The 13,761-nt window shown below is 35.6% G+C and overlaps 1 protein-coding gene across 3 annotated transcripts in view; it reads right to left on the bottom strand.

Annotated features, from left to right (window-relative positions):
• Positions 1 to 13,761, bottom strand: part of LOC145676512 (SLIT-ROBO Rho GTPase-activating protein 1-like) — a 251,693-nt gene that overhangs the window by 48,273 nt on the left and 189,659 nt on the right. For all 3 annotated transcript variants that reach the window (XM_081747334.1, XM_081747332.1, XM_081747333.1), the window contains exons 4-6: positions 10,185 to 10,406; positions 1,858 to 1,986; positions 390 to 611 (exon numbers count right to left, since the gene is read on the bottom strand). In XM_081747334.1, the coding sequence (XP_081603460.1) occupies positions 390 to 611; positions 1,858 to 1,986; positions 10,185 to 10,406 (573 nt within the window). The remainder of the gene's footprint in view (positions 1 to 389; positions 612 to 1,857; positions 1,987 to 10,184; positions 10,407 to 13,761) is intronic.

Here is a 13,761-nt window from a genome sequence, read left to right as displayed (position 1 = left end):
AGTGTTGAGATTATGCATTTACTGTGCTTGTGGTGAAATAGTAAGTACGTACGTGTATCTATGAATATACTTTTCTTATTATATTTGCCAATGCATGAACTTACACGACGACTTATGTAAGGTAGATGACTTAGTACTTGGAAACAAATTTAAAGACAGAATTACATAGCAGTTTTTACAGCTAAAGAATTTATAAGTTAATTACAATTTAGTTTTATTTTTTTTATTTTTATTTTTTTATTTCTTTCTTTTTTGTAAGTCATTTGAAGAGTAATGAACTAAAAATACCAATACATACAAAAGTTTAATAACGAAAACGATATGCACGTTTCTATTTAACCATGTGTAGAGTTTCATGCACTTTATGTAGTTGAACTTATTTGATTTACCTCATCGCCTCGCTGACCCTGAAATTCGAACTTCTTGGGAATCATAAACGCCGCATGGTTGTTTTCTAGGAACCTTTGTTTATCAAGTCTTGAGTCTAATCCTCCGATGCACTGTTTCATCTGCTCCAATCCATTTTGTAGCGAGTTCTGTCGTCCTTCTTCGGCAGACACATGCATCATCAGTGCTCGGGACATGCAGCTGTGGAAGCCAAAGTCCATACACTACAAAAGAACGAACAAAATAACTTTTTAATTTAGGTTCACAATTCTAAATAACAGTTGCATATTCAAGGCGAGACTGTACATTACATAAATAAAGAACCTTGCATGTATTAATTGACTTAAAAATTTCTACACAACCATTTAATGAGTGTTAAATTCTCTTTGCTTTAGATGTTATAACCTGAAGACGTTTATGAAACAGTAGTTTGGTATCCAAAGTAATTCCTAAATCATGAACATAATTTACAAACTGAATATGATGGTTACTAATATTATATTTATATATAGAGAGGGACTTGTTTTCCTAGTGTACGATATCCTTTGAGTTTTAGACAGGTTCAAAGGTAGAGAATTTATTTCTGACCAATGTACAATAATATTGTTCTGTAAAATTACATGATCGTTGGTTATTAAAATAGGATGAAAAATTTTGATATAATCTGCATCCAATAAATAACTGCAAGTAATATTCTCGGATATATCATTAATAAACAACAAAAAATATAAGGGCCCCAAATTTGACCCTGAGGTACTCTAGAAGTAATAAATCGAAGAAGTATTTCCTTTGTATCTTACAAAAGATTTCCTGTTAGATAAATACAAAACAAGCCAGTTAATTATACAACATGGTAGATCGAATTTCATTAATTTACTTAATAATACATGATGAGGCAGTTTGTCAAATGCCTTTGCAAAATCCAGATAAATCACATCAACTTGACCACCACTATGAACCACAGGGAGCACATTATTATTATTATACTATACAATCCAGAGAGATTTTTTAATGTATGATCTGTGTGTGTCTACAGCGTGTTCAGGAACTCGATCATCATTTTGAGCTGCTCTCTACAGATGTCTAAATATTTTTGCATACGCTTTATACATTGATGAAGATTTTTAGAGGTATAGGTGTAATTTGATTTACAAGTAGTACATTACTAAGAGCCATACATCTGCAGTCAGTGCGCAGAAATTTTCCGATCAGCAGCAGCTTAAAACCGAAAACTATTTCACTCGTACACTTTCACTGTTTGGAATTAAACCCAATTCATTTCACCTGTACTAAAATTATGGAAAAACAGATTGCCTGCATTTCTCGAATATAAAGATTGTTGCCTCAATATACTTAAGGTATATTTCTTCTTTTATTAAAGTTGAAAATAAATTGAAAGATAATAAATAATAGTTTCATGAAACTAATTTAATATAGGAAAACTATGACGTCAATATTACAATTACTTACGTCTATGAGATCAGACAAATCATCCACAAAATATTTGTGAATTGTAGTGTTCGCTGCCTCCATGCATAGCTCGTATTCATTTCTTGCTTTCAACGCCTTCAATTTCGCATCATTGTATTTGTTCTTTCGCTTTAGAAAATAAAGACACAAAAAATCTTAATTAGTACATAAGAATCTTAATTAGTACTGCTTCGTTACTTAGAATACTTCATAAGTAAAATTATTTGTCTTGTTACTAAAGGTTATAATAAAAACCTGTGTTCTAGAATTTATCATTCGAACTTTTACAGATTCATTTGGAAATGTGTCATCCCCGCCAACCATAAAAGTTTGTAGGACCCAGGTTTGTTCAATATAATATTTGGTTCTTTCCACTGACACGCTACACGAAGATAGACAATGTTACAAATTTCTCGCAAATCTTACTCTCAAAACATTTATTTGTCTTTCCCAATCTTCCAGTTTCTCAGCGTCATATCATCTCAGAACCTTAAGCTCACGTATAAATGCTTGAGCTAAGCAATATCCACAAAACTTTGTATTTCACTCTTAAAAAAGGGTCATTTAATAATACAAAGCAGTGGCATATAACATGTTTCTATGTAAAAGTAAGTTATTGCTGGGTAAATCTACAACAAACATACAGAGTATTTAATAACTATTTTGGTGTACACATTGTTTTTCTGTTAAGAGTTTAGCGTCCGTTTTCAGCACCGAGGCCACCTGAGACGTGAATTTATGGTTCAAAGTAGAATCTGAATCATCGTAACAGTTCAAATTTTAGGACTCCCACAAGTAATCGAACCCGGGACCACGCGCATCAAAGGCAAATTGCTCTACTTACTATACCAGCGGGGAGGGCTGGTGTAATTATTTGTTAAAATATTCACATTAATATTAAAAACAATGTGAAAATATATAGAAGTTATGGTAGGCAAAGAATTCATACTATACACAAAATAACATTAAAACTGACTTCGCAGTGTATATATTATTATTCCGTACAGAGATGGCAGAAAACTTGACCTACGACTTACTGACTCACAGTAAACCACTCTGACCCACCATCCACAATGACTCAATCCAACCCACCATCCACCAAAACCCTTTACCATCAATTCTCACCCATGACCCACGCCCTCCTCTCCACTGACTAAAGAGTTTACACTAGAAATAAAACAAGGCTAATCGAAGTTTTAATTTCTACGGTCAATCACTCAAACACCGCTCTGTTACAATACCGTTGGATTTGACCTTTACGGTATAAAATGCTAAAGTGTTTGTCATAGGTCATATTAGACGAATTTCAATCTAACTATCATATATAATTATTTCCTTGCTGAATTACAGATACTTTTCAATGGAAAATAGGATGAAATTTGAAAGTCTCAAATCAAGGTAAAACTAGGCCAACGTAAAGAAAAAAGAAGTGTAAAGTTCGATTATGTCTAGAAATCCACGTAGTAAATCCTATTGCTATTATTACGATTACAAATATCAATATCCAAATGTGTCTGAAGTTCTTTTTTTCACTTAGACATACTCATCTCAGGTAAGTAAATAAAAACAAATGAAAAAGAAAGAAAAATGGAGACCTTGAAAGAATTATGTAGACAAATTCACCAGTGTTCAGAAGATGCTGTTTACAATGCACTGAGCAGTGCGTCGGTGGGTCAGAGTGGGTCACGGTAGATGGTGGGTCGCAGTGGGTCACATGTTGACCCACTCCATCTCTGGTTTCATATCTTGTAATTCCGACAACTAATTTGTATTATCTTCATTGGAGTACTTAACTGTATAGGTTACAAATTTGTAGGTACTACAAATTTTAAATTTACTAAAGGGTAGGGTGTTCCTTTTATTATAGACGCATAAATTTACCGCTTAGTTGCCAAGGTTTGAAATTTCGAGTTCTATTTTAGCATCAAGGCTACATGACACGTAAACCTATAGCTTAACGTGAAATTCAAACCATGAACTCTCTCCGGGAATCGAACCCTATTTTCCGTACTAAAGGCACTAATGTTAGCCATTTACTGTTGAGAAGCCCGAACATAGGGGGCCGACTTGAAGAAAATATTGGAAGGGGGGCAAACAATGAATAAATATATAATCATATTCAGCTGTTTTCTATCAACTGTGCCCCTTTCCCTCTCCCATATCTCGGTCCATTACTCCGTTGCGAAATTCACAACCTAAATCAAATTCGCTTAAAGGCATTAAAACAAATTCAAGTTCCAAATTTGAGAACTACACTGCAACTTTGCGTATCACGTTCATCTTTACTTTTCATATCAGTGCTGCCAGAGTATTGGCTGAAGCTTTAGTGCTCTACTTAAAAACACCGTTTTGCAAACTGCATTTTCTATCGAATAAGAAGGCTGTTCCTAATATTGAATTAATGGCACGACGAAGTTTACGACAGAAATTATTGCTCCTCTTTGCTAATTCTTCCTCGACTGGATTATATTGAGTGGGCGAGGACTCCATCTTTAAATATTGGAGGGGAGCAAAAGTGTCCTGCCCCCTCATAGTTGGCGCCTATGAGCCCGAAATTTACTATTTGTAGTACTTAAAAAATCCTAACTTGTCCTTATTAAAGAACACAGAGTTTCGATAAAGAACAAAGAACAACACAGTTATAGAAATTATACATCACAAAACAATATTGAATACTACAACGTTAGTTTACCTATATTTCTGTATAAACAAGATATATTATTTAATGTTCTAATACGATAATTTGAATTTTGCTCATCACAATTACAGGGTTTTCATTTATTTTGGCAACATGAATTCCCAAACTTTTCCAGGTTACGGTTTAGTGCCGTGCCGATGCCGTGGAAAATCAGCGCCCGGGGAGAGAGTATACGACGGCGCCCCCGTACATACGAGTGACATTGACAAACCAGCCGCGAAGTACCATCATGGTTGGCGCGAAGCGTGAGAAAATTTTCAAAAATAACCCTGCTTTTCCCTGATTTTGAGCACTTTTTATTACTTTTTTCCTTCAATTTCATATATGTGCATATGCCTTTTCCTAACATGAGTAAAGTTTTCCCTCTCTTTTTCTTTCTTTTTTTTTTTTTTTTTTTTTTTTGCTTCTGAATTTTGAGCCCCCTTACTTTGGCACCCGGGGCCGTCGTCTCCCCCTTCCTGGGACGGCACTGGCTTTACAAATTATATAGTGCTAAAAAGCACCTATATTTTCTTCACCAGAGGGTTTCTCATACATGTATATAGTGTAACATATGTGTAAGTAGAGATTTTTACAAAACAAATTTACTTTAAAAAATACCTCCTACCAAACAACCAGGTAAGGCAGAAAGAAAAAGGGATTCTAAAAATAAAATCAACATTTAAAATTTCCTGTCTTTTCTAGCACTTTTTACGAGTACGCTGAATTCCCTTACTTTTCCAGGTTGGTGAGAAACCTGGATTTGAAGCAGGGGTATAGATATTTAATTTATATGATACAACAGTTTTACTTCAAGTGTGGTTTAATATTTTTTGTGGAACTCCATAAGGACGGAGAGATCGGGAGAAATGAATCAATTGCAGTTCCCATGATGAATCTCGCAAATTTATGCATATGAAAGGGTAGTTCAAGTTGCTTCTAAAATGATCTTCCTTGAATAATTTAAACCATTCGTTCGTTCGCTGAAATTTCGTTTTCCCTTTTGAACACTGAGGCTGTATGAGAAGTGGACCTACAGCCAGGGCCGTACTGCAACAGAGGGGTTCATCAGCAAGGTACTTTCTAACCCCATAGCAGAACATGCCGCGATCTGCGATGTGACCGCAGAAAATTTGCCAGAAAAAAAAAAAAAAAAAAAAAAAAGATAGCCAACAGAAAAGTATAAAAACATGCCTGCCATGTGTAGATGTCGGACTACTGCCTGCTATGCACAGACGACTCGCATAAATATAGTTTGAACTGTTTTTTACGTCTTGTAAAGCGTATTTTTAACTATCACAAATGTTTCTTCTGTGAAGTTCCTGCAGAAAATTTCTGACTTACAAAAGCTCATCGCAGAAGTTCTACCATCGGGCTTTCTAAGGGTCCACTCACATGTGCGTACTGCCCCCTCCCCTGATAATAAAAGGGAGGCCGGCAGTATCACTCGGATCAAGTTTTCATTTTTTGCTTCAGGACAGTAACCAAGGGGGTTCCAAAAATTTTAAAAATTACTGGAAACATTTTCACAATAAAAGTTTAAAAAACATTACATGAATCACTCCTATATAATTCATTGACCGTTTTGAATATGTTGAGAGAGGGCCCATTATAGAATTTTTTGATGGGCCCCCTTGTATTTTTAAGTTTCAGGGCCCCAATGGAACCCAAACTATTTTATATGCGGAAACACCGGTGATGTAGAATGTAAACTATTATTTAGTTTCAAGTTACGGCATCATTTGAGATTTCAATTTAGCTGAATACTTGAATATTAACAAAATTATAAAGCTGAGTGGGAAATCAGGAATCTTTCAAAAACTGAATTACGAAAAATGTGAAAGGCTGTTTTCGGAACATCATGGACTGGCAACGCTAATCTGGGCTTAACTGACTGTACTGTCGATACTCGACGTGTTATCGCTCTCTGTTTCGTTATTCCCGTATCTGAGGAGTGTGTGCCTTTTTGTACATATACCGCTACTTACGAGACGAGGCGGAGGGCAAACTAAAAAATTCACTGTCCAAAGCCCACCGGGAAATTTCTCGGTTTCTCCTCTGGCCAGTACGGCACTACCTACAGCTTAAGGGGGATCGAAACCACCGTAGTGGGTTCACAATGCTCTCCAACCAGCAAAATCTGAGAACACGTGCACCAAGGTTGCGCACACTAACCAGTAGACCATCGAGGTTAATTTAATCCGAGACGTTTTTACTGGATAAAATATTGGTGTATCTGATATTAAACGTACTTTTTTTTAAAAAAAAATCTTTGTCTCTTTCCTTCTCTAAAAAGAATGCTATCCAGTTTGATTGGAAGAACGCTTTCACATCCTTCTTAGACTTTGAATATGGTTCCAAATTATTACCTTCAACTATTCACGGTAATAGCTAACCCATAACTAGCAATAGTTTAGTATTTTCTCATTTGGGCATAAATATTACCACTGTGTTGAAATACATTAAACATATTAAGGAAAATACCCTTTAAAAGGCATTAGTTTCGTTTATATATTATTAACCTTCCTTACGTAATTAAAAATAATCTTGTTTATCAAAACCTCTATCCTTATATGTGACGTCATACACACAGGAAACGTAACCGCAGAAAATGAGTTCAAAGAACTAAACATATGCTGAGGAGTTAACTGCGTCGAACTTTTCGTAGTTTTTAGATTCTGGATTCCCAAATTGGTAGTATAAAAACAGCTTTTTAACGTTTTACACCACCATCTTTGATAATGGGATACAGCTCGTCATCTATACAGTATCTTTAAGAAATATTAGACAAATATAAGTATAAAAAAAATAAGTAGAGCAGAGTTCCGGTCCGTTAAATTCTCTTATTCTTATAGCTGATTAAATTTATAAACAGCACAATCTTTTATTATAGATTGTCTTTTGCGCAGGAGAAATAAAAATAACAGTAATTAACAAAGACCTTTTTCTGGCAGTATGCACCTGTACGGAGTGCTGGCAACTTTTCCTGAAGTTTAAAAAATAGCGATTTCTGCAGTTTTTTTAAAAAATTATTTAAGTGATTTTCGTATTTATCATACGAAATATATTTGAAGAGTAGAGAAACAGTATAGTATTTGCATTTAAAAAGATAATACGATCAACATTTTGCAGCAACTGCTAATTTCTTCTACTTATTTTAGATTTTGACGATTGCCTTAGCAACAGCTGAAATTTCCTTTTACATGAAAGAGACAAACGAAGATGTTTTAAAACGGATAGAAGAGAAGAGGACACTTTTAGCCAGCATCTTTCGTAGAAAAGCATCATTGGACACATCCTGCGAAGAAATTGTCTTCTTCATACCGCCATAGAAGGAAAGATGGAAGGAAAGCGAGGAATAGGAAGAACACAACTGATCGATGATTTGAAATATACAAGAAAACAATGGGAGTTAAAAGAGGAAGCTGAGGATCGAGAAACGTGGAAGAAACATTTCCAGGCCTAAATTTAAAATTGAAAAAACTCAGTCCAAGGACCTGCCGAAAGACAGAATACTTTATTAATAATAATAATAATAATAATAATAATAATAATAATAATAATAATAATAATAATAATAATAATAATAATAATAATAATAATGAAAGAGAAGGAATTCGTGGTTTCTATGAGTTATCTTCAAGAAAATTAAGTCTTGATCATACTATCTCTAAAGCACACTCTGGCAACAATTGCAATATGAAAGACTGCTCTCTTATACATAAAACTTACAGTAACCTCATCTAGATCATTTCTGCTTGCACTTAGGAGGCACAGAGATCAGTGGCAGAGCGCTTCGTCTGGTGTGTGGGGTCCCTGGTTCGATCCCAGACCAAACAAGTTTGTGGTGGACAACATCGCGCGCGGGGTTTCTCGAAGTACTCTCGTTTCCTCCCACTTTCTCATTCTATCAATTCTTCCATCATCATTCACTTGTTTTAATCATCGTTTCCCTTAGCCTAAAGGGCATAATCGTGGGACATTAAACTTAAACACTTTATTTCATTTTTACTAACGCCACCTCGTGGCAAAAGGCTCAATACTTCGAAAAAAGCACATTATATATATATATATATGAGAGAGAGAGAGAGAGAGAGAGAGAGAGAGAGAAAAGTTTCGCAAAACACACTAATTTATTTTATAAATATCCTTTACTATATACCTGAGTAAACCAAAAAAGAGAAATGGGTTCTGAGAAATAAAAATTCGTATTTAAAATTTCCTGACTTTTTCAGTTTTTCATGAAAAACACAAACTTTATTTCTGGACTCTTTACGAGTAAGCTAAATTCCCTGACTTTTCTAAGTTTTCCAGGTCCGTGGAAACTCTGAACTAATCATCCGACTCACTGATGATTTCAAGGAGTGGGCCGACCCAGGTTGCTCAATGTGGGTTACCAGTATTTTCGCTTTTTATTCACTGTATGCTGAACCCTCTCATTGGAGGACGTCCGAAATTACCTATTCATTCTACTCATGTTCTGGTAGCTTCGTAACTCCACCTACTTATTTTAAGGGTAAATGCGATAGAACCTGCTTTTGATTAGAACACCTACATAAGACAATGTTTAGCAAACTTTATCATTGTCCATATATTGAACATAGATTTTTTCCTATAGCGAAAATTCGTTTTATCCTATTTTCTGCGTTTCACAAATTCATTTATATTTTTCGTAGACTTGCACTAAGCAATGTTTTATTCACAAGCTTCTGAAATTTACTTGTTTCCTGTGCCATATCCAGAACAGTAACAATATTCAGGATCGATATTAAAAACAATTAAAACTTAAGTTATATAAATACGAGGCACGTCCAGAAAATAAGTTTTGATGGGCTGAAAAACGAAAGATCGCAACAAAATCTGGTAATACATAACCTACTTTTCAACATCACCATCTTTCTTGTGGCAATTGCCGTAACAAGGCCCAGCTTTTGTATGTATATGTCCGAGTTCTGTGGCCAAGGACTGGAACCAGGATGTCTCAACTGTTTGCAACTCAGCTGCACTGTCAAAACGTTGTCCGTACTGGAATTCCTACAGATGGAAGAAGAGGTAGAAGTCACTTGGCGAGAGATCTGATTTTAGGGAGGATGGTCCAGCCGTGGTTGGTCCCTACGGCATTGATTGTTCACATTGGTGAGGCCTGCTGTGAATTGTTTGACCGTGTTCTGATCTTAACTTTATACACGGTATCTGGTCCTTACACTTCACTTAACTGCCAGTGGATCTCTGACGCCGACAGGTTCTTACCATGGAAAAACCTGACTACCGCGCGTACTTTGCACTCGGTGGGAGTCTGTATGCATGCGGCTGATGTTTACCATACACCACTACCAATGACTTCACACAACTGCGCTACTGCCAGGTTAGGGCTATGTGTTCCTCCACTCCTGCATGAGCACGGTCCGTTCTGACCATTTGTAGAATTTTGGGACACGTTCGGAATTTACTTTCTGGATATTCCTCGTATATTGTTGATATACAACTAACAACAATATCACGCAATACTACGTCGCTAGTTTATTTAAGTTAATCGCCATCCCCAAGTCCAACTTATAAAATAATAATAAACAACACTTATAACCTACGCTATAGTTTTAAAATAGCTGCGAAGTTAAACAATTTCATTTATATGCTTAATTGTGGTTACCTTCTGGACTTCCTTCTCAATAAGCCGATACTTTTTTGAGCGATCCAGTTTTTCCTTTGGAAGACTCTGTTCCAACTTCAACCGCTGGTTCTCAGCTAGCCGAAGCTTGGTTTCAGCCTGTCGACATTCACCCTGGTAGTTGTGATAAGTTTTCATCGTCGTATGTAACTCATGGAGAACACGCAGAATTTCTTCATGAGTTTCATATCCTATTTCTCGACACTGGAATGAAAAAGCCAATATTATGTAGTATAAAATAACATAAACGATTCAAATTTCAATTTTTAATAGGGACTATATCAGACTTCAAATAGTAAGCTGAGAGTTGTGTCACTAGAAACTTAGGTGCTAAACTTTCAGATCAAGAAAACAAATTAACAATAAATCCTCTTTGTTACATGCTTCTGATAGATTGTTAAAATTTTAGAACTACTGCTCAAATTGCCTTCATTGAAAAGAGAACGAAGTTCAAATTAAAGGTTGATACAGTGTGCTGTGTGTTGTAGATGGGCTCACGAAAACTCCATCGATACCAATTACTTTTATAAATCTTTTAGTTCGTGAAAAGATTTATTATTATTATTATTATTATTAAATAGTTAGCAGTTATGTTGCAATGAGTGTTACTTTCTGAAGCTAAAATCATCTTTATGCTTGTATGTCGAAAGTAACTTCTTTAACTCTCGTTTGGGATTTGATAGTGAGAAACAAATGAAATAAATAAATAACTTTATGAGTAATATAATCGTTTCAGTGGAGACCATCAGTCTTAGCAATCGCGATGAAGCACCAAGGAGAAATATTATAGAAACTATTCAAACCACTTTACAAAATTGGCAAAAGTTTTCAACTGTCGCTTTGAACCTTGAATTTTGAAATTTACTCAATGGTTTTGCCTTCTAACCTCCCCTTACCCTAATGATGCACTTTGAAATTTTAGTGAGTCAGGAAATGTTCAATGACATACTTTGCGTTATAACTTTTTGTGGGCTCATCTGAATAAACCCCTTAGCTCAGTTCAGTGGCGGCTATTGAGAGAAGTCATATCGCTAAAAATATACAATTTTAACGCTATAACTTATGGGAGGGGGGAATCCTTATTTATTGTTCTACTTTTTTATATACAGAACTGAGACATTTATATACAAAACTAAGTTTGCTTTCCTCGACTGGAAAAACCTATCGACTGAATCAATTGGACCATACTTCTGAAAATATTTAAATAAATCGGAGTCAGCTGGAAGGATCGTCGACTCATTCCCTATCTATACACAAAACAAAGAATGAAGTGGCGCCTGAATCCAATACTGTCGAGACTGAGTGAAGAGTCAGGCAAGGATGTAGTATGCCACCCGAAATATTCAATGTTCATTAATCAATGCTTAATGAAGAAAGCATTAACAGAAATAGGAGATTTTAAAATTCGAAAGCAGACAGATTATTACCGAACAGAACTGAATGAATACAGATGATGAATAGAATAGTTAATGCTGGGAAACAATATGGAGTCAAGAGCAGGGCCGGCGCGAGGGGGGGTCGAGCCGTGCCATCGCCCAGGGCGGCAAGTCTGATGGGCGCCAAAATTTGAAAAAAGAAAAGAATACATGGGCGGCAAAATTTGAGAAAGAATATAATAAAGGGGCGGCATGTGAAAGTACCGCCCAGGGCGGCAAAACTTCTAGCGTCGGCCCTGGTCAAGAGTATATTCTGGGAAAAAACATCCTTACGGATCAGAGTAGAACAAAAGAGCTTGAACAGGTCATTTCAAATATCTGGGAAGTCTTTTGAAAAGAGAGACTTACTGCATCAAAGAATTCAGGTCAAGAATTACCAGTAAAAATGAGGGATTCAACAAGAGATCACTTCTAACTAGCAGGTTTAACACTGTAGTAAGGAAAAAGCTGGTCAAGTGCTATATACGGAGTATTGGAAGTTAGAGAAAAATATTTAGAGAGCTTCGAAATATGGTACTATTGGAGGAAGATAAAGAAGATAAAATGGATAAACTAAGATGTTTTAAAACAGGCAGAAGAGAAGAGAAAGCTTTCAGTCAGCATCCTTCATAGGACCAAGTAGATTGGACAATCGTGCAAAGAAAATGTTCTCTTCATAACGCTCAAGAAAAAGATGGAAGGAAAGGAAGGAATAGGAAGGACACAACTGATCGATGTTTTGAAAAATAGAAGAAAATATTGGAAGCTGGAAGAAGAAGTTGAAGATCGAGAAACGTGGAAGAAATATTTTCAGGAGGGTGGAACCTCCTATTAGTCTCAGGACCTGCCGATACGCAGAATACTTAAGGTTAGTGTAAAGGGACAAGTTTAGCCGATAGATGTCACTACAGTCTTCGTATCTCTCCCATGTATTTTTTACCTTTCACGAAAATTTACAATATCTTTTATAAATTTCAACCTAGAGACTTCAATTTTTTAGAGAAGGAACTTCATAACCTATTAAAGGGAACAATCCGTGCCGATTTTTTATTTAGAATTTTCTTCATTGTTGAAACAATTCCATTGTTAAAGGTTTGGATATCCATTTCAACAATCAAGCCATTTCAACAATGAAGAAAATTTTAAATAAAAAATCGGCACGGACTATTGCCTTTGACAGATTATGAAGTTCCCTTTCTAAAATTTTGAAGTCTGTAGGTTGAAATTTGTAAGAGAAATTATGAATTTTCGTGAAAGATAAAAAATACATGGGAGAGATACGAAGACAGTAGTGTTATCTATCGGCAAAACTTGTCCCTTTAAACCAACCTTAATAATCATAAAGCGGTAAACCTACTTTTTATTGATGTGGCTTCCCTCAAGAGCCACCACTGGCTTAATTGTAGTATCCCTCACATGATCAGCTTAAACATGCATTGAAAATTTCCAATTAACAGCCCAAAACCCAAAATGTATCCCTTTGAGAAAGTCCTGCCGCTCTACTCAATTTTCCTTTGATGTAATTTTTGCACAAAACTCTTGACAGGCGCTGACCGGTGAGTCATTCATATACATACTAAAGACATTTACACATGCTATATACGGCACATATGCCATTAAGCTAATGCATTATGTTATGTGGATTGTAGGTGAAATGGGTGTGGTAAGTAATTACAAATGAAACATCAGGGTTCATAGCCTCATTATTTAATATTCGGATGAGTAAATGCACAATGAATCTCTCATCAACCCAAAAATACATTAACGAGATGAATTTCACGTGTCCATAAGTAAGTAATAGCCTCCTGCCCTCTCTTTGGTCGTATTAATGATAATTAATAGCAACCTACATGACTAGCTACCGCCATTTCTGAAATAAAAAGTGGGAGTCTTTCTTTTCTTCTAAAATTATACTTTCTTTACATGAATATATTTTGTAAGTTAATGTTTGATGAATTACTAGTGTTATTTTATTCGTTATTTAACGAATTACACGTGCAATTCTCACAGGAATAACTACTAATAATAAATGATAACTGTACAAAACACAAAAAGAGTCACGAAATCTAAAAGTACGATCACTGGTGTCATTTAACCGGTTCACACCGGTTGTTAAATTTCTCCGATTCTCGGAACCGGTTGTT

The sequence above is a fragment of the Thermobia domestica genome, unplaced genomic scaffold, assembly GCF_964235325.1.
Source record: "Thermobia domestica unplaced genomic scaffold, izTheDome1.hap1.1 HAP1_SCAFFOLD_186, whole genome shotgun sequence".
NCBI classification, from domain to species: domain Eukaryota; kingdom Metazoa; phylum Arthropoda; class Insecta; order Zygentoma; family Lepismatidae; genus Thermobia; species Thermobia domestica.
The sequence above is the reverse complement of the archived record's forward strand: the minus strand, read 5'-3'. Positions and strand labels throughout refer to the sequence as shown.